At 43.2% G+C, this 23990-nt stretch overlaps 1 protein-coding gene across 1 annotated transcript in view; it reads right to left on the reverse strand.

Moving 5' to 3' along the window:
* The window catches only part of LOC115360223 (membrane-associated guanylate kinase, WW and PDZ domain-containing protein 2-like), a 77941-nt gene extending 57600 nt beyond the window's left edge, over window positions 1–20341 (reverse strand). The window contains exon 1 of the mRNA XM_030052960.1: window positions 19952–20341. Within this exon, the coding sequence (XP_029908820.1) occupies window positions 19952–20249 (298 nt within the window). The 5' untranslated portion in view covers window positions 20250–20341. The remainder of the gene's footprint in view (window positions 1–19951) is intronic.
* Between the last annotated feature and the right edge of the window lie 3649 nt (window positions 20342–23990).

Here is a 23990-nt window from a genome sequence, read left to right on the forward strand (position 1 = left end):
CCTTTGGAATAATATTCTTATGTAAAACTGACACCATTTTAGCTGGGCTGGTGAATTCCATTACAAACAGCAAAGCTAGGCTAAGAGGAGAGGAGAGGAGAGGAGAGGAAAGGAGAGGAGAGGAGAGAAGCCAGAAAACAAAGGGAGACAGGTTGAAAGCCTGATTAACAATATTAGGGCTGTCGCAGTATTCAGATCAACATAGGCATACATTGTCACATCACACAGGCGTCTAATCACACACAGACACACTCCATATCTTTGACATACACAGACACACATCGACGCCAGTGCACACACATGCACACCAACACACACACACACATATGCAGAGAGAGAGACAGACAGACACAGAGAGAGAGAGAGAGAGAGAGAAAAGCAGTGCAGTCCAAGCACCTCATCAGCAGCTGGCCCATATGCTGCTAAAAGAGCTCCTTTCTCCACAGGTATACATCCACAGGCAGCCTGTCCTCCCAGGCGTCCTCTAGCCTCGTAACCATCCGCCGTGCATCTTCTGCCGGCTCGGCCAGCCTCACCGTCTCCCCCGCCTCTGCTCTGCTTCACAACCGCGGCTCCCGCAGCCCGGGCCACTGACACCGGCCAATTCAATCCCAGAAAAGGAGACGGGGATGGGGGAAGGGAGAGAGCGAGACGCGGAGAGATGAAGAGACGACGACCGTCGGGAGACAACAGAGGAAAAGGAGATGTGCCAGTGGGAAGCCGGGCTCCAAGCAACCAGCCAGCGGATTGGCCAGAGAGCTTCCACAGTCCTGCAGCAACCCCTATCTGCTGGTGCTTGTACTGCACTGGAGTGTTTGTGCAGTGTGTGTGTGTGTGTGTGTGTGTGTGTGTGTGTGTGTACGCGCGTGTGTGTGCATGCGTGTTTGTGCTTGTGTGTGAAAGACAGACAGAGAGAGCGAGAAAGAGAGAGAGAAAGAGAGAGAGAGAGAGAGAGAGAGAGAGAGAGAGGTGACTTTAAGGGCTTGATGTGAAAGATTATCAGGATCAGATGTACATAAAGGTTAAGTGGTTTTATGTGTGTGACTGCACTCATGAATCAATATGGTTGAACTGTATGTGTATTCTGAGTGTGTGTGTTTGTGCGTGTGTGTGTGTGTGTGTCTGTGTCTGTGTGTACCCAGATGCTCCCTAATACTCCTCAAATAGTGTAACTTTCTCCCACCAGATGCTCTCCCTGGTTGACCTTGTGTAAACGTCACTGACTAGAAATAAATGCTGTGAAACGCAACAGCATATGTCATACTGGAATTACACACACACACACAAACACACACACACAGACGGACACGGATGGCTGTTCACAGCTGCTGATGCCGGTGAAGATGCCTTGGGCGCAGTCTTGGGGAAGATTTGGTCTGAGTGCGACGAATGAGCAAACACCAACACAGAAACACACGCTCATGATATGAATACTCAGCTAAAGACAGCGACTGGATAGGAGGCGCAGTTGGGTCTAATTAAAGATGCTTTATTGGCCCGGCAGTTAAAATGTAACAAGATCAACAAGGCATATATTAAACTGCAGAATAATGATATCAAATTGTATCGTTTTAAGTGTTTCTTAATTGTTTAAGCATGTTTTATCACCTTGTCTTTGCTGTTGCACCAGTGCAGCACTGTGTTCAAGGCAAGTTTCCCCATGCTGACAACATAGTGCAATATATTGTATGGTATGGGGCAGTATGGTATCATATTGTATTGCATCATATCATAAATACATAGTGGGAAATGTGCTGGATAATGATTTTGTTACAGCAACAGCAGCTCTGGTTTAAACTACACCTATCGTCATTGATGCACTTTACTGTTTTTTTTTTTATTGTATTTATTTATTTATGTATTTATTTAAATATCTATATTAGGACTTGCGCCGTGTGGTTGTGAGAGTATGTTGTACTGTGTTTTTGTTTTTTGCATGCAGTGACCAGGAGTAGCATTCCTAATTTTGTTGTATTTGCAATACAATGATAATAAAGGCTTTCTATTCTATTTGTACTCCAATAACAAAACCAAACAAAACCAAACAAAACAAAACAAAAAAAATCCTGTGTAAGCGCCTTGTTAATTTGCCTCTATCACAACTGCAAAGCTCATGGTCGACCTCTGTTGTGAGGCTGGCTGTTGCAACCAGACAGGAGGAAACGCTCATTTTACAGTGGTCCAAAAATGAAGGAGAACACTAGAATTATTACTTGTATTTTGCTGTGAAGTGTAATATTGGTGAAATGGAAGTTATATAATGACATGCATGATTCCAGTGAATAAGCATGATGTCTTTACCTAGAGACTATTTTTTACAGAGGAGTACAGAGGACTGATGGAGGGCTTCATCACAAGGTGCAAAGATAATCACCTGAAGCTCAATATCGGCAAAACCAATGAGCTCGTGCTGGACCACCAGAGGAAGAGGAGGCCGCCTCTCCTGGTTGTCACCCAGGGAGAGGAAGAGAAGTGAAACTGCTGAGTAATGGTGTTGACCTTTAGCCTTTTGAATATAAAATGTCATGCCTTCATCATGTTATCCTACTTGACATTTGTGTGAAACTTTGCCATAATTAGCAGATGAATTCTTTAGTTATGGCGAAAAATTTGCTTTGTGAAGTCACAGTGACCTCGACCTTCGACCTCAGACCACCAAAATCTAATCAGTTCACGCTTGAGTCCAAGTGGACGTTTGTGCCAAATTTGAAGAAGGTGTTCCTGAGATATCGCATTTGTGAGAAGGGCACAGACGGACGGACAGACAACCCAAACACATAATGCCTCCAGCCACGACTGTCACCAGCACAGCGGCATAATAAAGTTATAATGTTAGGATTAGCATCACCGCCTATTGGCCAAATGCTACCAAATTTGGCATGCTCACTCATACATCACAAGTGCATGTGCACCAAATTGGCTGCAATGGCACAAAGCAGTTTTGTAAGGTAAGCCCCAGCCCCAGCATTTGTTCAAACTTTGGCCGGTAACTGTAGGAAAATGGTAATGAATATATTTGAAAATACTAATGATAAAATAAAAAACTTTTTGTGCGGCTCAAAGACACACTAGATGCAAAATTTTGTCAAGATTTCTTCGAAAATTGTAGGAGAAGTAGTGAAAAAAACTAAAAATGGTGGGAAATGGCCGTGGCTTTTATGGATCAATTTGTCTTGGCACAAAGAATCCAACAAATTTTGTTTTGTTTCTAACTTTAAATAGCCATTACTCGCTACTCAGAGAGAAAAAGACAACCAGGGACAACCTCAGTTGATCGCACGGGAGTTCAGGCAGGACAGATAGCTGTCCAGCCACCACCAGTTGACCGTCAGGTGATCCAAAGAAAAACCAACCATGTTTTGTGACAGTTGAACATGGAGCTTCATTTCAGCTGCCCTGAGTTTCCTCCCTGCTCCACGCTGCTGTGTTCATGCTGAGCTGCTGCTCCTGCCACCAGCTCATCCTCCTCCTTATTAATCAATATACTACGTGTCTCTGTGGGCTTGTCTGTTGCGTTCATATATTGAGTATCTTGTGACAAGTGTCTGCTGAGTTCTGTTGTTTACTCTCTCGAGGGTTTAACTGCGCTCCCCTCCTCTGAATCTTTGGCGTGCTGCTTGGATTCATAGCGGTAGCGTTAACATCCTCGAGAGCAGAGTCTGTACCGCCTCGTACAACTGTACAACCGTTTATATATATAAAAAAAAAATGGGTCTGATTTCATGAGGAGACATTCAATCTGTTCATATCTGATGAGCTCTTTTAACTTCCATCTTATTCAGCTTCAGAGAAAAAACACTTTCCACAACATCTAACATTTAGTACCTTCAAGTGAAACCCTGTATTTACCGTGTTTTCGGGTTAGCAAGCCCTCTTACCGATGGAAAACGGGGAAATATCAGTGTTAACCAAGTTTCTAAGTTGTGACTTTTCATGACAACAAAAAAAAAGTGGAAAGCACGATGATATCAAAACCAACCCTTCAGCAATAAAAATGAAGTTTCAAACAATCTTATCTTAGAGTGAGAGGCAAACTGAAATCATAAACATAAATATCTTAAACTGACTCATTTCTCATGTCTCATGTGTTCATATAAAGACAAGGTGCTGGTCTTCCACTACATAGCTTGTTGTTTGTTTAGTGCAACTGTAATGATTAATAGAAAGAGCGGCCTCTGTCTGACACTCGTCACAGCTCTGTCAGTGATACTGTTGCTTACAGTGACTGCTTCCCCTCTGGCTTTGGCATTCGGACGCACACTGAGCAGCCAAGCCAACACGGCTTCCATCCCAGAGGAAGATTTAGATTTTCTCCTCCTCATTTAACACGGACAAACTTGGGACTTTTTTTTTTTTTTTAATTTAGCCGCTTTCTTCACATCAAGATGTTTTCCACATTCTTCAGGTGAGGTGGATTTGCATTTTTAGGAAGGCTTTACAAATAATGTGTTCATTTGCTTTGTGTTTTGGCTTCGTCTCAACTACAAGTGCATGCATAAGGGCCCACACACACACACACACACACACACACACACACACATACATATGAACGCTTTATATGGATCCTCAAATTACATTATCAACACAAAGGGCTCAAATATGAAGTTTTAAGGGTTAGTTCACCTAGGTGCACAAAAAGCACATTTTCCTTCACACTGCTACACACACACACCCACACACCCACACACACACACAAACACACACACAGTACTGTATTTGTAAGGACATCTATAATTTCCCTAACCCCTAAAACTAACTTAACAATTATAATCTGTGACATTTGTGTTTTCACTTCTGCTGTATTCGACAGTGACAGCTGAGAGAGGCAGGAAAGGCAGGGGAGAGAGAGAGAGATGACGATGGGGAGCAAAGGGTTGCAGTAACGACTCAGCCTTGATACGTGGTACACACTCCACCAGGTGAGCCACCCCATAATCTGTGTCATTTCCATATAAATAAATGTTGCCTTCCTCTATTGGCAACAATTTACACTTCACCAAAAAGACAAAAACAAGTCAAAAGACATCACAGCTGTAGATGATTGTAGCAAATATTAAAGCAGCAGTATGGTGCTAATAATAAAATCAGTAACTGGTCGGCTGATGAATCGGGGCAATATCTGGCATTTTGAGATAATTGGCATTGGTCGATGCCTGGCTGTGCTCAAGAGGCATAGACGATATTTATTTTAGACTTAAAACAGTGCAGAGTGCAGATCTACTTAAGCAAACAGAGACAATGCACATTTTTCATTTTCAAATATTTTTCTGTGTTCAAGTGAATAATAGATTATTAAAATAAATGTTCACTGGGACCAAAAACAAAGAGATACTGCTGGCTGCTACTGTGTGCGCTGACATTGTTTAGTCTTTTTTATTCATTTATGTAAGTTTACAAGTGTTTGCTCCCTTTCAGAAACAAGGAGATGCTGCTATCTATCTGCTGATAAATGCTGCTGTTAAGTACACTAAAACTTTATTTATTCTTCATTTATAAGTTAAATTTTTTTTATTATTATTACTTGTGAACATTTATTTAGCTGATTCATTTTTTTTAAAATTCAAAATAAGTGCACTGCAGACAGAGGGCAGATCTAGTTACGCAAACAGACACAATGCAGACAATACCCTCAGTGTTCAATGAATGCTCTTTCAAGTTCGTGTCTCATTTGTTGTTATTATTAAATTACTGTGTATTATCAGATGCAAAAAACATTGCCAAAGCCATTGAAAGCCCATATCTGTCAACCACTTATTAATAACACAAATTTTGGCCTCGGTGCGGCGAAGTGTGTTGTTAATCTTGCCCTCCTCCCCCTCGTTTGGTCAAGCTCGTGCTCCAACACTTGAAAAAGCATCTCGCCGAGGTAACCAGCATCTGTGAAGCCACGGCAGGCGTTGAAGAAGTAAAACAAACAATGCAGGCAATTTGCAAATAATTAAAGAATGCTTCCCATGCTTTTGAATGACTTGGGCGCACATTTGGTTTAGCTGTTCTCTGTGCTGAAACCACTTGCAACTTGTCGCTGCTCACTCGCACGGAAGCAAACAGTGTACAGCCCAAAAGGCCCAAATATTACTGAAATGCCAATATCAGGCAAACTGTGGGGTTCCGGTATGTATACACAAGGCCACAGAGAGACCCAGTAGAATATTTCCTATCTATTTATTTATTGCGGTTTGGATGTGAGAAAATCAAAGTGCAGCTTCACTACACTCCCATAAACTCTTACAGGCTGTTCACGCCGCACCGCTGCATCGCACGGTTTGTATCTACAGCAACATTCAGCTTGAGGGAGGAGCAGATAGATGTAGAAACCAACAGGAGCCATTTTGTTTGATTTGGGAAGGCATAATTAGGTCTGACATGCCCACTGTCCCAGGAGGCCATGAGAGGAGGGAAGCACTGTGGCGCCACACTGATTCTCTGAGTTTCTCCTCTCGCAAAGTTTATCTGCTGAGCTGCAAGCACACACAACCCTGTATTCATGCACAGGGACTTCTTACATACTCCCAGTTTCATATGCACACACATGCACGCAAGCACAGACGCACACACCACACACACCCAGATTGAAACAGGTGTGCGCTACCACAAATAAATAAAAAAAATTTTTAAAAACATGAGCACAGCAGCACAGGAGACCCGGCGCAATGTAAGCACAGGGACACAGTGTATCATGGCTTCAGGAATACACTCAGAGTTGACACATAATTGGCGAGACACTTGAAACTTCGAATGTCAACACACACTTTACATACAACCTCTACAAAACCTACCCACGCAGACTTGTCTCTCCTCTCTCACATAAAAAAAAAAGGGGGCGAGATGAGGTGAAGTGCTGCCCGAGCGGTTGTCATGGTGAAGAAAACTTGAAGAGAGGCTACGTGATCGATAGCTCCTATACACAACTAGCCCGTACTCCCACAAGAGGTCACACGGGCGGGAGAGGAATAGAAAACTGCAGGGCAAGAGTCAGCATACAGCAGCACACAAACATATTCATAAAGACAAGTGGATAGATATATATATAAAACTCTGAGTGTATATATATATATATATATTTATATATATTTATATACATCTTGCCTCCTCATCTTTTTGAACTGCTCTCTCCACTCATTCCCATTACCCTGCTTACCACTCTCTTCCTCTCTCTTTCTCTGAGTGCATCTTCCTTCTTCGCTACTTCTAACACCCTCTACCCCCCTCTCAAATTTTAATTCCCCCCCTCCTCTTTCTCGCTCAACCTCTCCAGTGGTTCAGTTAAGGCTGCCCTGACCTGACCTAGTCTAGTTTTTCTTGTTTTATAGTCCCAATTAGGCACAGGCAGTTTGAGCTGGCCTCAGACAGGGTGTGTGTGTGTGTGTGTGTGTGTGTGCGTGTTTGTGTGTGAGAGAGGAAGGGAAAGAGATAGAGAGAGTGCGAGAAAGTGTGTGCGTGTGTGCGCGCCTGTCTGTTTGTTTATGTGCTCTTTATGTACCAGTGGTTACTGTATGTGGCAGAGCTATCCTGACGGCCATTCAGCTGTGGATGAAGTATCTGTTTCCGCCGCTCCTAATGGCATTATTACAGCAGGCGGCAGCGCCCATTATTAATAGTAAATGACAGAGCCTCTCTCCTAAAGGTCTTAATATTGATCTCTCCTATCCTCAGACTGCTCTTAACGATGATGTTTCTCCTTACTCGTCGTGTCGTTCTCTACGGCACGGTAATCAAGGCCAGATACACATTTACAACCTCTGAGTCACCCCAACGAGAAACAAGCCTCACACGACAAATGAGACGTAATAATGAAAGGGAAGGGAAGGGAATGGGGGGGGGGGGGGGGAACTGCCAACCCTAATATACGCCTCATGCCCGCCTCCTCCCACACCAAGCACTAGAATTCCCCACCTGAGCTCACCTCTCCTGTTGATGGACACAAGGTGGTGAGAGAGAGAGTGTGTGCGCAGGTGTGTGTGTGTGTGTGTGTGTGTGGTCTCTGATTTAATTGTGCCAACATAGAGGTGTTTTTCACTACTGATTGCGCTCTCCAGTTCAAGCGCTCTGTGGCTCTATCTGGAAAAACAAGTAGGATGCATCTTAATGAGAATCAAAGCCAACAGAGAACGGTAAAGGAGAAGGCAGTATGGGGGCCGCATCAAGAAATCAAAGTTCGGAGAGCGTGTGTGTATTTTTGTGTTTGTGTGTGTGTGTGTCTGTGCATGTGTTTATGCATGTCAAAGTAAGAAGTTGGTAATGATAGGCAAGAAAAGAGAGACAGAGAGAGAGAGAGAGGGGGGAGGCTGGGCTTGTTTTGTTGTCTGGGGCCAGCAGAGACAGACTCTCACTTTCTGTTACAGTGTGAAGGAAGGAAAAGAGACTTATTTTGAGCAGATTATACCCAGAGTCCAACCTTATCTTCTAAAACATCCTCCTGGAGATGCCGAAAAAATTCATTGTTTAATATTAGCCGCAAAATGTGCTAATTGCTGTCATATGAATGGAACATGGCAACAGTGGTGGATTAATATTGGAACAACATGTATAGCTGTTTATTTCTCTAAAGGTTCATTGCTTTATTTTGACTTGTTTGCAATATGACATATTTTTGACCACAAAAAGTTGCATAAATGTGGAATTACTGAGAGTCTGGGTATGGGCAGTAGCACATGGAAATAATATGTGCCAACACACACACACACAACAGCACACACACACTGTTCCAAAGGAGTGGATAGGATTCATTTTAAGTTGATTAATTTTAACTTTTTGGTTGTTTTTTTTTAAACTGTGATGCCAGTAAACCACAATGAATTGAATCAAATTGAACTGGATTGAATCAAAATGACTTCAGTTAAAGCCAATTGAATGAAATTTAAGTGGACTGATCTGAAATAAGACACTGAGACACGGAGAAATCAGGAGGACAATACAGTCATAAGGAGCTCACTCAGGGCCTTTGCATCGGGGGGTGAACGCTGGTCAATAATCTGGGGGGTTAACGCCAGCAGGGGTGCAATCCCGCTCAGTACCAAAAATGAATAATTGTGTCTGAGAGGAGACTGCCCTCTGAGCATGGTAATGATACTCTGTTCCAATGCTTCATTTGGCTGCTATGGTCTGATAATCTAATAAAGCCTGTCTGCGGTGATTAAGGGGCCCTCCATGCTACTTAAACCACACCAAAATGAAATGAATTCGTCTGAGCTGAACTGACCTGATTGCTCCATTCTTTTCCTCATTACGACACGTTAAGATGAACTATATGAATAGGAATATGCCACGTACCCACGGGACAAAGTCTGCAAAAGACGGTCATAACTTGGCTCTTAACGAGTCAGGTGGAAAACTGCCTGTAAGCCGTTTTCATACAGCAGAGCTCTCATCAAGAAGGCGGTAGATATCACATGATGGTCACAACAACCCGAATCTATCCAAACTAATAAATTACTGATTTGAAGGCTACAATAAAAGGGTCCTGCCAAATCTGACCAGGATGAAACCGTTCAATTTTCTGTCTACGAATCTGATCACAACAAGCACAATTAATGAGTAATTTCCCTTTTAATTTTTTGGTCATTTTCTTTTTCTTTTTTAGCGAGTAGTCATCACCCTGACCTCCAATGACTGAGCGCAAATAAAATGGCAAAGAGTGTGTTAACCCACTTGAAATATGTGAAAAAACTGGGTTGCAAAGGTGGGAGTGAGAGCGAATAGCGGTGTGTTTTTGTGATAACACATCATTCATCTCTAGTTGGGGGAAGTTGCAATTTTCTGATTTTCAAAGCATTTGAAGCTGCCAAATCCAAAATACACGCCTTGACACCACTTGATTGAAGCGTAGCCAGAAGAGCAACGTGGCTGAATCTTTCAGACTGTGGAGAGAAGTGCTAAAAAAGCCTTGGAAGGAGGTGCAGGACGTAATGTGAAAAATGCTCTAATGATGCTGTTCACACTATGGAGGCCATACAACCATGTTTACAACTACAAAAAAAAAAAAAAAAGTGATTTAGCGCTGAGCTGGTCTTAAAAACATGCACAGAGAAAACATACAGTCACACACATGCAGACAAAAACACACACACACACACACACACACAAACACACACAGTAATTCAAGCTGGAAGTTATTGCCGCAGGAACAGCGGAGTTTCACAGGATGATCACTCCAGATGGGCTACAATTTAAAGAGGTGCTCAGGTAATAATTGCAGTCATCAGACTCCTGTGGCACCAGTGACTCTGCTCAGAGCGGCTGACGGAGCGTTTCAGCACCGCGGACAGCGACAACAAGAAAATTACAGTCGCAACAGCTGGAATCTCAAACCTGATATTTTAATATTCATGCCAGAGTGGAGAGGGCCACATAAACACGTCTGAGTTTCACCCCGACGTCCACCCTGTCATGCCTGTAGAGGAGACAGGGGAGCCACCTGGGGCCGTCTGAAGGCAACAGTCTCCCGGCTGTGACTAGACAAGACAGCTGCTGTCCTCTACTGGCAGGAAGCATCAGCTACACCGAGAAAAACGACGACAAATGCAAATCAAGCACTTCAGATGAGCCTTCTCCCAATCAGTCAGATGGGAAGCTGTGTGATGCTGCAATGAGAACGACTGCCTCAGCACTGCCGTTTCACTCCAAATGTTTAAACAGCCTCACAATCACATCCTCTTAGCTCATTAATTCTTGCACTACCACTAAAACGTTTCTTCTGTAAATATGCCCTGAATGTACAGAATAGTTGTGGCACTTAACCAACTCCATCGCTGATGAGGTGAAACCAACTAAAAGCCATTATCCAGTTCCCTTTATTAAATCTACAGCAATCACAAATGAGATATAACTAAACAGAAACTGGAGGGGTTTTTTACGCTTGGAGACGACTGAGATGTGGATTGTGCAAAAAGGCGCTGCAACTTGATATCAGGAGGATGTTCCTGACATTTTGTACATTCGGTGTACGCGATACCCAGCATATCCGAAACACCACGTTTGGCACCAGGCCAGGATATTCATCTCAGGAATGATGGTGAGCCAGCCATCTTTGTAAGTCAGAGGAGAGCAGAGCGCTGTTGGGAGACGTCCACCAGTTTCAGAGCTGCAGTTGGAGCGGCTCCTAACACCAGCTTTTATAATCCTTCTCATTCAGATCTCAAGCCCACAGTGAAGCTATCAGATTAGCGCTCCTAGCTAATCTACACCGTGTCAGTGAATGGAAACCGTCCCCTGACTTCTTTGCTGCCGTGCCTGACTGAATAAGATATGATTTTGTGATATTATTAATGCTGCTGGTGCTGGTGGTGGTGGTAGTCTCTTGTTTCAGCTTAAACCTGGCTCTCTGTCACACACAGAAAGTTAGCTGAGTGCATGTTGTGTAAGCAGGAATCACGTCCTATACGCCTGTGAGTTTGTCTGTGGGGATGTGAATGTGTATGTGTTTGTCAGCAGATGGAGCGCACACACACACACACACACACACACACATATATACATAAGTCAACACAATCACAGCTTCAATGACATTCAGTTTGCGTTTGTACAGCAGCCTTGATTGGCCAGACGTCCTGGCTGCTTCTGTCTCTGGAGAGGAGAGACGGCTGTGCCTCTCAGCTGTGGCACCCAAACTGAACTCGCCCACCTGGAGGCTGACTGCGGCCAGGTGGGGGCGCAGGGTTCAGGGACAGTATAGGAGCATTCAGCCAAGACCACAGGTGGGACTTTCCATGACAAGGATCATCACGAATATGTCTTAGCTCTGATGGAAAAATACAGAGGAGTGCTGTTGCAATCTTATGACTCAGCTCTGTGGAGGTGCAGTTGAAGTAAAAATATTCAGATGAAGTAAAAACATATATACAACACTGCCAAAAAATAAAAAAATCGGTTGGACAAAAAAAAAATGGACAAAATAATAAGATTTATTTATAGTGACAAACATAATCATCGACATACATGGACAAGTCAAAAAGAAAAAAGAAAAATCGCTAAAATAGAGCAATGATGAGACCAGGAAATTATATTTTTTCTCTAACTTAAGCCTTTTGATCTAATGAGTGACTATTACGGCAATTTTTTGGCAATGTGATTTACCAAAGCACAGGATTTGGTGTTGCAATGTTGCACACAGACACAACAACAACCAAGCACTTTCCTGTTGTTCCCATAACGAATGCAAGCATGCATACACTTGCATACATTCCCTTTTTGTCTTTCTCTCTCGCTCTAACGCACACATACACTTCACAAACACCATGAATAGTCATAAGAATATGGTGTTTTATCTCAGCCAGATGAATTGCTTTTAATAGCAACATCCTTGTCGTGTGAAATATGGCCTCTCTTTCAAAATACGACCTCACACGCTGTATTATATAGTCACATTGCCATGGTGATCCATCACTGAAAGGTCGGTGTTGTTATCCTGTGGAACACAGCCTTGGGATCCTGACTCATTCCTATGACTTATGAATATGACATCTCTATTGTAGAAGACGTGTCCCCACATCTAGATCTTGGGTTCAATCACTTGCTGATCACAGGGCATCACAACCAATTGCACGCCAGCATGACTAAGTAACTGGGTTAGACGCTTGAAAAGTGGCTGGTGCGTTGCTAACACATCAGCATGGGTGACAGAAACTGATCCTTGTATGACTGAAGGGCAGAGATGTTTTAGCAAAAATGGTACACTGAGTTTTCTTTTCGGTTACGCAACATACACACACACACACATACACACACACACAGAGGAAAGCTCTCGCACACACACACATAGGAGCCACACAAACGCACCGACACCACTCCTATCTATATTGTGCAAACTGTCATCCACACGCAGTGACACAGACCCAGATACTCCCATGCAGTGTGTCCATGGTGAGGAGAATTACATTGACCTAATTCACTTAACTGGACCAGCTAGATATTTGGCCATTGGCTGGCTGAGCTTGAGTTTGATCCTCTGAGCCTGGCTCCAGCAGCTTCTAGCCTCAATAAAATGAGCCTGTGCCTCTGACAGAACTCATCTCTTGGTGAGTTATTAATACCAACAACACAGACAGGATGTTATGCGCTGATTCTTCAAGCTTCTCATCAACAAAGCGACAAGAGAGGAGAAGAAGGTCACTCTCTCTCCCTCTGCTCCATCTGTCTCTCCATACTGTATCCACATCAAGAGCCCTGGCAGGAGAGGACTTGGACATCAGCAGATACAGACTACGAAACAGCACAACCTCCCACATACTTTAAAAGTGTAGATCCTAGAAATAATGCAACATAAATTGCATCCGGCTGACTTTGTGATGCAACATGGCAAAAGCTTTCGGTTTTTGACGGCCCTGAAGGGATAATGCCTCTGAACTTTCTGCTGATATGGCTTCCCCCCCTTAGCACACTTACACAAAAAAACTTTAAATGCAATTTTCACAAAACGAGTAGGAAGCTACAGTATGAGGGGGAGTTTTATTTTTCAGTTAAAGTGGCTATAGCCCTCAGCTGAGTCCCTATTTACAGTTTCATTAGTAAATAGAGAGCTCCCTGGCCTGGACTGCCCTATATGGGCTGCGGCCGAGCACCGCTGCGCAGTGTTAGGGAGGACAGCTATGCTCCACTTAGATGTTAAAGGGCAAGTTAACATTTTGAATTTATGTTATTTTTTCTCTCAAAACATTATGCACTGTTCTTTAAAAAAGCCATGTAGCTACGGTTTCCCGGGGTCTTTCTCTCCCTTTCAGAGGCAAAAACACAGTCTGGAAAGGAGAAAATTATAGTACACAGGAACAATATCACCGAGCAGTGACATTTTTGTGGCATTAGGTCTACTGCCTCCACAGCTGAGTGCCTTTTACGTAGCTAAAAATGCATTTTTGATATCCTGCATATTGTTATGTAAATTACTGCACAAATTGTTGTGGATTTGGCCTGGGAAGACGGCCCTGATATCTGAATGAAAAAGTAAAACGCCAGAAATAGTTGACAGTATTATTATTTATTTTGCTGCGTTTTGCTCCATAGCTATTTATGTCAAAAAGATTAAAGGCAATTAAAGGCAACTGAAAAGAGCGCTGACGTATTTGGAGATGGAAACATATTTGATGAAGAAACGATGCATTCTTTTTCTAAAAATACTCTTGCAAAAACCACCATCGCACTTGTCACTGAGAATCAATAGGGACGGTAACTGATAAGCAGAATGGGGACTGGAATTGACAAAAACCTAAACTGTCACGCTCAGCTGTCAGACCGAACTGTGGCTTTCGAACTGAACTGATCCTGTTGAGTTAGGAAGAGAGAATGACAAAGACGCGGCACTCTTTGTAGCACAGTCACATTATGTCCAAAGTATTTTCATCACTGGGACTAGTTGGAAACACAGTGGCGCCTCATGAGAAATTCATGAAATCACAGCTACTCCGTTTCAAAAAACTGATAACATCATAAGTTGCTGGCTTCATTATAATGTCACAACTGAAGATCCCATTGATGATAATTGGAAACAAAGAGCAGAGGGCGGAATTTCACCTCTCTTCTTCCATGTGTGTTTCACGGTTATTCTCCCACCTTCTCCATAATCCTCTTCCTCTCTTACTCTCTTTCTAACACACACACACACACACTCACACACACACACGCACACATGCATGGATTCGTTCACACTTTTTTTTCTCCACTCCATACACTTCTAACACCTTTTGCTGGTTATGATCTTCATGGCTCTTTATGAATCCGCCTCTCTGTGCCAAGCAGACATTTCGACTTCGCTTCTGCTTGGTACTAATATGCAAATACGATGAGGAGATGAGTATGGGCAAGAGATCTTTATCATATAATTACAAAGAGACGGATGGTGAATAATTTGTTTACAAGCCAGCATTTAACTGGAATTCCAATACAACATTTTTTTTTTGAAAAATACAAATATCTGTGGGAGATATTCTTAATATTCAAGTAAACCAGTGCCTTCAGTGGTTTGCAGATGAAATCATTTTGCCAATAATTGCAAGATAGTAGCTGTTCTATAAAAAATGTGACCTGCAGATTGTAAAGGAAGCTGATTGCGATGGAGATGACTGTGATCTTCACAAATAACATTGACACAGGAGTAAGGATTTTTTTATTTATTTATTTATTTTTTTTTGGTGGACTCGTTCTCTTTTGGTGTACTGCCATTTGATGAGGTTTATTTACAGCAACGCCGATTACATGACTAAGAGAACTGTGAGACGAGGCATACACTCTCCCTCTCCCTCTCTCTCTCTCTCACACACACACACACACACACACACACACACACATTCAAACACACACAGAAACACACACAAACATGCACATGCATATGCACACACACACCGAAGAGAGAAATGGAAAAACAGCCCCACATTATCGCTACTACATTAATGCTACTGTGTAAAAGATGTTGCTCTCCAAATGTTTGCACGAATCATCCGTGGTTAACAAAACACTGTGCCGTCACCAGACAACCAGACAGACAGAGGAAAACGACAGACAGAGAAAAAGATAGATAGATAGATAGATAGATAGATTGATAGATAGATAGATAGACATACAGACAGACAGACAGACAAAAGCCATAATTGAGTTAAAAGTTGACTCATGCTAAGAGACCAAACCACCAGTGGATTTGTCTGCATTGCATTTCTATGATATAATCTCACATAACAGGGTTTGGAATTTATTTAGGGAAGCTAAAAATCTTTCCAGGCTGAAATTGTACATTAATAACACACACACATACACACACACACACACACACACACACATATATATATATATATATACACACACATTGTATTTACTAAATATGAAAAAAGCAAAAGAAAAAAGAAAACTTCCCAGTCAAGGTCAAGAAGTCATGAGACCGATGACAAGGTCTGTATCAGACAGGCGTCACTGGCAATAACACAAGGTGACTTGACACACACTCGCACCAGTCTGAAACACACACCTGCCTGTTGTGACATGTGCAGGGAAACTTGCCAGCGCGGGGATATGACACTGACCTGGGCTTGACCCGTGTTCACGGCTCGGTACATTAATGTTTCAGACTTGAGTTGGTCTGAGTCTGTATCAGAACTGAAAGCAAAGCCTTTGCTGTAAAAAGCCACATAATATTCCCCTTCAGAAAGCCTGTCCTATCAATTTCTATGTTTATTTTTTTCTAATCTTTCACTGATTGCGAGGATACGTACAGACATGCCCGGTGAGTATGTGCTTCCCATGTGTGAGACTAAGGACGTCACAAGTCAATACCAACAGGGGCTGGGCAATATGAGCAAGAACAAATACTGAGATAATTTTCAACAAAATACCTCGATAACAATATATCACAAAATCTTCACACAACAGTTTTAATAAATCATCATTAGTAATGTGGATACGATGACCCAGCAGATAGAGGGAAATCACAGAGCAGCTACAACAGTCTCATCAGTGCAGAAAACTGCATCGCTTTACTTTAATGCACCTTTAAAACCAAGAAAATACAACACAAATGCCATATCACAATATCATGATATCCAAAATCCTAGTCAATACCTAGTCATATATCACGATATTGATATACTGATATCATTACCAGTGCTAGTGTTTTTAGTTTCTATAATATCAACACAGCTTGATCCTTCACTCTGTAACTCAGTCTTCTTATTCTAATGAAACCTCAGCCTGCATCTTCAAATACTGAAGCACTTAGGTTGCAGTTTAAAATTAAAATGAGTGCGCATAATAATACCACTGTACTTATTGTTACTGCAGGACACTTCCTACAGTTACTCTAATTTGACATTAGTAGTTTATTGGGGTGTTTCGTTTCCAGACTGAGGGCTACAGGCCAATGCTGCCAGTGTAACGCAGTGTTTTTTGTTCTAATGTACACTGTATGTTTAAATATTTGATGCTAAGTTGTTTAAATAAAGGAGTGTGTGCTGGATGGGATTTTGTTTTTTGCTGTGGTACTGAATCACGTATCTAGCCCTCCTATTATCTTTGGGGTCAGTTTGACCCCATTCAATATTTAACATCTCTTGATACATGATTAATATCATTTTTTCTTTTTTTTTGCTTGTTTCATATTTTATGACTTTTCCTAATTTAATAGGAACAACTGGGTAAACATAAAATTAATATAATGGTATGTTTCCTAATGCATTTTGTACACATTGGTGTTTCTTTGGGGTCTATTTGACTCCAGGCTGTATTAGCTTTATAAAACAAATGAGAAATATAAACACTGTACACACATTTGCTTCAGTGGTTTTGGATGACATTGAACAACTATAACATGGCATTTATAATTTTCAAAAACTTCCCTCTGCTTTTGGTCCCTCACTTAACATAACCACACCTGTAGTTATGTGAGAACCAGTCCAGTTTATAAGATGTTTGGGAAGGAAAAACATGATTCCCACAAGAACTTTGATGTATAAGAGGGGATGAGTGGGCGAGGTTACGTTTTATTTAAAGGGCTATTTAGACAGTCAAGAAACATAAAGTGTCTGACACATACACTTGGGTAACCATTTTTATTTTAGCCATTTTCTCAAGGTTCAAATTGCTGGGATCAAATTGACCCCAATCGATAAAAACATTAGTCAGTTTGAAGGTAGGAGGAGGGCTACAGTCGTGTGATTTCACTGGTATTGCTTTCAGCTACGGCACCAAACCATGCCATCCCTGTGTGACACACAGTGACAGTGTGGTTGTGTGTTTGGAGTCAACGAGCAGGGCAGATGAGAGGGGGAGTGTGTCAACGCCTCCACTGTCAGTGAGCGGAGGTGAGGGCAGCGCAGGGCTGTGACCCCGCTGGAGGAGCAGCACAGCCAAACAGCAGCATCCCGGACCTCCGTCCCCGCCTCGCTGTCAGCGCTGCGCTCCCTCAGGGACAGACGGGGGCTTCTACCTGACTGAACATGGCCCATTAAAGACTCCCTCTCAACTCCACTTGTTCAGCTGCCCTTTATTTGTGTGTGTGAGTGTGTGTGTGTGTGTTTGCGTGTATTCATGTAACATTCAGATGTTCACATGGACATTATGTGAACGCAGGCAGCAAATCCTGCTCTTATAAGGGCTGTGTGTAGCATCCAAGCCAAGCATCCGGACTCCTTCTAGATGATTCCTCAATGGGCTCCGAGTTTATCTGCAGCTGTCTGCAAGCACATAAGCCGTAAATACACTCCACTCTCGGCTCGGCGGAAGTGGAATAACAAAATGACAGCGAGGGAGTGACGGCAAGACCGATATGGAGGGAGGTTATGAGGTGAAAACGGAGAAAAACATGCAGTGAAACGGACAACAAGCGGCTCAAAAACAGAAGCAGGCTCAAGGACGTTCTATCAAAAGATGCTTGCTTTTACCGAGGTGGTGGGTCGTGCAAGGTGGCTAGTTCAATTCTGTAAAGATCACCTCAGGTTTAAATGGAGAGGAGAGAGCAAAAAAGAGAGGGAAGAATAGACAGGCCTGGACACATTAGCATCTGACCACGATCCCATCACAAGACCTGGCCTGTACTTTCACTGTGGACCATCTGTGTCAGCAGCCTTGCCTCAATAATCAATCAAATTCACAGAACTCAGAGGAACACAGAGCGTAAGAGCAGAGTCAGGTGAAGAGTGTGCAAGAAAGAAAGAAAACTACTAGTGTCTGACTTTGCATAATTCGTGTCCTCAAAACAAACTGTAATGCTCATTTCATGCCTGTGAAAACAGCCTTTTAGCCACTTATTATGACTTAAATGTTCCCACTCAGCCTCGGAGGGTGTGATTACTATCTCCTCCACTGTTTCTTGAATCCAGTGTTCTTGTCTGCATTTATAATGGCTGACAGAAGCAGGTCACTCAGTCAACACTACAGTTGCTCTCTGCGTTGCCATAATCCTGTACAACCCCCAGAAACATGACAGGAGGCCAGCTTTAGTCCATAACAAGAATGAAAGGCTGGCTGACAATAAGCACTCAGAGACTCAGAGCTTCTCAAACCTGGAGACTGCAGACACAGACCTGCACACTTATTTTCCACTCTTACAGCAGAACGATTTCATAAACAAAATGTGGCTCCCAGAAATAGTTTTGTCCAGTGTGTGTGTGTGTGTGTGTGTGTGTGTGTGTGTGTGTGTGTGTGGCTGGTGTATGTGTGTGTGTGTGTGTGTGTGTGTGTGTGTGTGTGTGGCTGGTGTGTGTGCAATAGGAGGCGGGAGTTAGAGCAAAACATGTTGACTATAGGCTACTAGACCAGATTTGATCAATATGACCGGGGGCTCTTCAGTAATTAGGCTAAACAGATTTAATTTTTCATTAAGTGCGAATTGCACTGCAAAATGAAAAAAAAAAAAATAACAACAACACACTGGACTACACATTCCCGTGATATTTCGTGCACCTCCACAGTGTCGGCTGAGCCTCTCTGTCGCCCAGACTACAGCAGAAAGAGAAAAACATTTCAGCCACAGGAGCAGGCCTAGCCGACTTGATAAATAAGCCGTATATCCCCGACCAAAATAAGGAGAAAACCGCAGGCTATGGCATCACGCCTAGACGGACACACCCCCTTCGGGCAGTGGCATCGGACCAGCAACGTTGTGATAAACAAACGGCGGCTATCTCGGGCCGCGTTATTAACTACTCAGCCAATCATTATCCCGTGATTAAATTTCACCGATGATCCAGTAAACAGGCCCGGGCACTGGCTTGTGCTTTGTCCACCTAATGATAGCCTCCAGTTCCCCCTTTAGTGCAGACTGACAGATGACTGCACAAATGACATCTTAATAAAACCAACCCCCCGTCTCCCCCAAACACACACACACACACACACACACACACACACACACACACACACACACACACACACACACACACACACACACACACATGCACACAAACACAAACATAGCACTATTCCCCGCCTCTGTCGGTGCGACTGTGCGCTCCTGGACCCCCCTCGCATATCTCACCTTGCTTGACACATTTGAAGCGCACCGGATCTTTGCAATGTTTGATCACGGCCAACACGTCCCGGGTGGTGAGCCCGGCCACTGGCATGTCGTTGACCTCCAGCAGCAGCTCATCCTGGGCCAGTTTGCCGCTCTGGATGGCCGCTTTACCCTGCTTCACCTCCCCGAAGTAAGGGAACTGGCCGATCTCCGCGCCCCCCTTCAGCTCAAAGCCCAGCTCCCCTTCTTTGCCTCTGGTTATCACTGCTTCGTGGACTTTGTTGGTCCAGTGGTTCTTCTTTTTTAGGCTCTTAGACATCGTTAGGGCGAGTAATCACCGCAGGCTGGCCTATCCAACAGCCTCCTATCCTCTCATCCCTGCCTTTTGTGTGCGCGGCGACCAGCTGCGGCTCACAGCGACGGTGGCTCCATCACCGGTGCACGCCAGGCATAGTATCCGCTCGGCGAGCAGCGCAGTCGGGCAGAGGGCTGCAGTACAGCACGGTGGATGAAATGATTACGCTGTCACACACAGATGCAAGAAACAGATACTGGCGAATGACCCGGATGTGAAGTCTGAAGGAGGGGAGAGATGAATGGTTCGGGTTCGGAGTGAAGGATGGAGAGGAGGGGAAATAAAACAGGAGGCGCTTCACTCCCGCTGCTGCCAGGGGCGCTTTCTCAAGCTCACTCCCGATCAGCCAGCCTCGTAGGCAATGACATGCAAGAGTCACATGTATTTAGGCTACATAACTGCATATAGCCTATCATTTTCCTGAAAAGCCAGCTGAGTCTTTACGGGTTGGCTGTGTGATGAAGTGTACCCCTTAAAGTCCCTTTATCCACCTTTTAGGCTGGCACAAAGATAATTTTAAGTGACAGAGCTTATATAAGTGATAGAGGATAAGCTCTAAAATAAATTAATTCTTAAAAAAAAAAAAAAAAAAAACTTTTCTGAGAGCATGATTAAAATTTTGCTCATTTTGATGGTCCCTTCATGCTGATTACTAAAAGTCATAGTTTACCCTGCTTTTTTTTATTTACCACTACATCACTGGGTCTAGCACATCTATCCGGTTTGAACCTGTTTAGTCGTGCCTAAGTGCAGGAGGTGAACAGAAAAGTCATCTTTAGCCTACCTGCGTGCCAGAGTGGCTCCTGAAGCTGACTCTCAGGCTATAAAACACCTTCACTCCTCCTGCCCATTACTGTCTTCACGACCGAGTAGTTTGTGTTATAAATGCAGAGTGGGGATGCAAGTCACTGTGCACTGCACTGTAAGAGATATCTACTATCTGAACAGTCCATCAGTGAAACTGTAGATGGTGGATGTGGACATTTTCATTTTGTTGCAGTTGGAGGGGAAATCAGTCTCATTTCTCCATATTACATAATTCCATGATGACATAAATCCAAGTCCAACAGAGAATGACAAATCATTTGGTTGTCATTATTTTTTCATGGCCGCATGGCTTCACGAAATGGCTGAAGTAAAGTTTCATTCAATATTTAACACATAAGTCAAGAGGAGCTGTTCCACCAAATCTACAGAGGATGACAGTCCCTCTTACTGCCACTCTTAACAGCACCATATGCTTTGCCTGTGCATGCACTATCCCCACAACGCTCCATTATACAGACATGCATGTGCTTTTGTAGTGTGAGTACCTGCCCAAACATCACTGTACACAACCAATCGTTCCCAATGCATCTCCAACCTGTAAATAATCCATGAACACGGATGGATCCTCTTTGAATGTCACTGTATTTACCTCAGGCTCTTGGCAATTAGGTCAAAGTTCCTAGTAATGGAAGAAGTTTTTGATGCTAAATGTAAGGAGATAATCCAAAGTTGATGATTAGGAGAGACTAACCACCTCAGTGAGGAGAGGCCACCTGTATAATCCAGAAAACTGGCTGGATTAGGAGATTATAAACCCAGGAGGAAAATGACATCCTGCTTTGCACGGTTTGTGCCTCTGCTGGTGGTTCTGACAACTGCAGCCTGGTGGGATGGGAGGCTTTTCGGTTCCTGACTTAAAAGAAGCACACAGGATATTAACACCTGTCCTGCAAACATCTCTCTATATCTGGTTCAGTGCCTTCATTATTCTGGACTTTCTGCTTGCGGATAGAAGCGTGACTAAAGCAGAAAAAAAGGCCCTCAGCCGTCAAGGCTTTGTACCGGAGCATCTAAATTTGGAGCCACTTTAAACATCTCACCACCTCTTAAAAATGCTTTTCTTGACAAGACTGAGTGTCACAGTATCTCTCAGTGTCTAAATGGCCACTAATGGGACACATTCTCAGTGTTGGAGAGGGGTGTGTTATAGCATGACCTGTCTGTCTGTCAGTGGTGTAATGAAGCAGGCTGGTGTGGGTGTCATTGTGGCGTATGACGGCCGGGAGGAAAAGGGGCTCCAATGGCATTCACTTTCTCGGCTTTGCTGTTTTTCTCCGAAAGCTGCGAGCCTGATGAACTATAACAACACCATCAAGCCTTAAACTTTCTGCCAGAATGCTGATGATTGAGACAAACCAGCTCTCATTAGGAAGTGTGACTCTGAACACCCAAAGTATACAAAGAATTCTCATATTGTTTGTGTGTCTGTGTATTTGTGTAGATGTGTGTGTCCCGCAGTGAGGGAGGGGTGGGGGTCAGGAAAGAGGAAAGGAAAGATATTACTTTATATCATCATTATATGCAGGATGTCTGTATAATGAGCATTTTAAAACAGACTGCCAACAACAGAAGGCAAAAATACAATAACATGAGGCAGACTGCGCGTTCAGAGGGGGAATTTCAGCAGAGCTTATATGGATTTAGATCAGTGCCTCCCTCATTGACTCTGTGCTTTGCGTATTTGCTGTTAGGGAGAAATGCAAACCAAGTTGTTTTTATTGCCCGGGCAGAGATGGGGGAAACGGGGTCACCTTCACACACACACACACACACACACACACACACACACACACACACACACACACCCAGGGTGCCTCTCAGCAGGGTAAACGGCCTTCCTCTCCGCTCATCTTCATTTTATTCAACGATGTGCAAGAGCTAGAAAAGTGAAAGCCGACTGGTGACAAATATATTTTCATCTGTCATCTCCAGAGAAAGCAATAATGTTAGGAAGACACATTAAACACTGAGATGAAATCTCCCTGGAGTTATGGTATATTGTCTGCAGAATCCTGGCTGTGGAAACATTGGACTGGAAAATCAAAGTTTCACACATGCACACATGCACCGAGTACACTGACACACACACACACACACACACATATTCACACACAAATGACATAGAATTAGTTAATTAGACTAAATGGCACCCACAACTGAATTGCTTTAATATTTTCCCCAAGTTCACAATGAAATCTAATTAACTTTGCCTCGAAAATGCGTAAACATTTCTACGAGCACATAATGCCCAGACACACACACATAAAACTTGTAACTCCTGTCACTCAGATATTGGCCCTTTTAAGAGGTAGATGCGCAGTCTATCAAGCCACAGATAAAAACATAAAAAAATAACTGGTTATTACACATACTGTGTTTTTCAAAGGGTTCCTTTTGACAAGAGATGTGGGTCAGATTGGATTCCTCAGACTTTGACTCGCTGGCCAACTGCAGTCAGCTCTGATGTGGTGTTTGATCACCATCATTAAAATCATCATCATCTTTCTCTTTTCTCTCCTCTTCTGTTTTCATCAAACTTTCCTATTACCTTGGTTTTGAGGAAGCTTCATATCCGCAGAGTGTTTGATCTCCCTGGGAGGGCTTTGGGGATTAGCTAAATGACTCCACAGTTAGCTTTTAAATCACACAATGCTTCCTAAAATAGTGTCCTCTCAGCTAATGCCGAATCATTGTGCTTGAGCGGTGATGGCTTAACCGAGACTGCAAGACAGAAGTTTGCTTTGGCACTACTGTGACCCATTTGTGGATGTTAGTTGCCACCATGTTGGTGTTTTGTAAAATATGAATATAAAATGACTGAAATATGACAGTTGTTCTTATAATCCCAGCACTCTAACGCACTCCATGACTACTTTA

Source organism: Myripristis murdjan, chromosome 6, assembly GCF_902150065.1.
Source record: "Myripristis murdjan chromosome 6, fMyrMur1.1, whole genome shotgun sequence".
In the NCBI taxonomy this organism is placed as follows: Eukaryota; Metazoa; Chordata; class Actinopteri; order Holocentriformes; family Holocentridae; genus Myripristis; species Myripristis murdjan.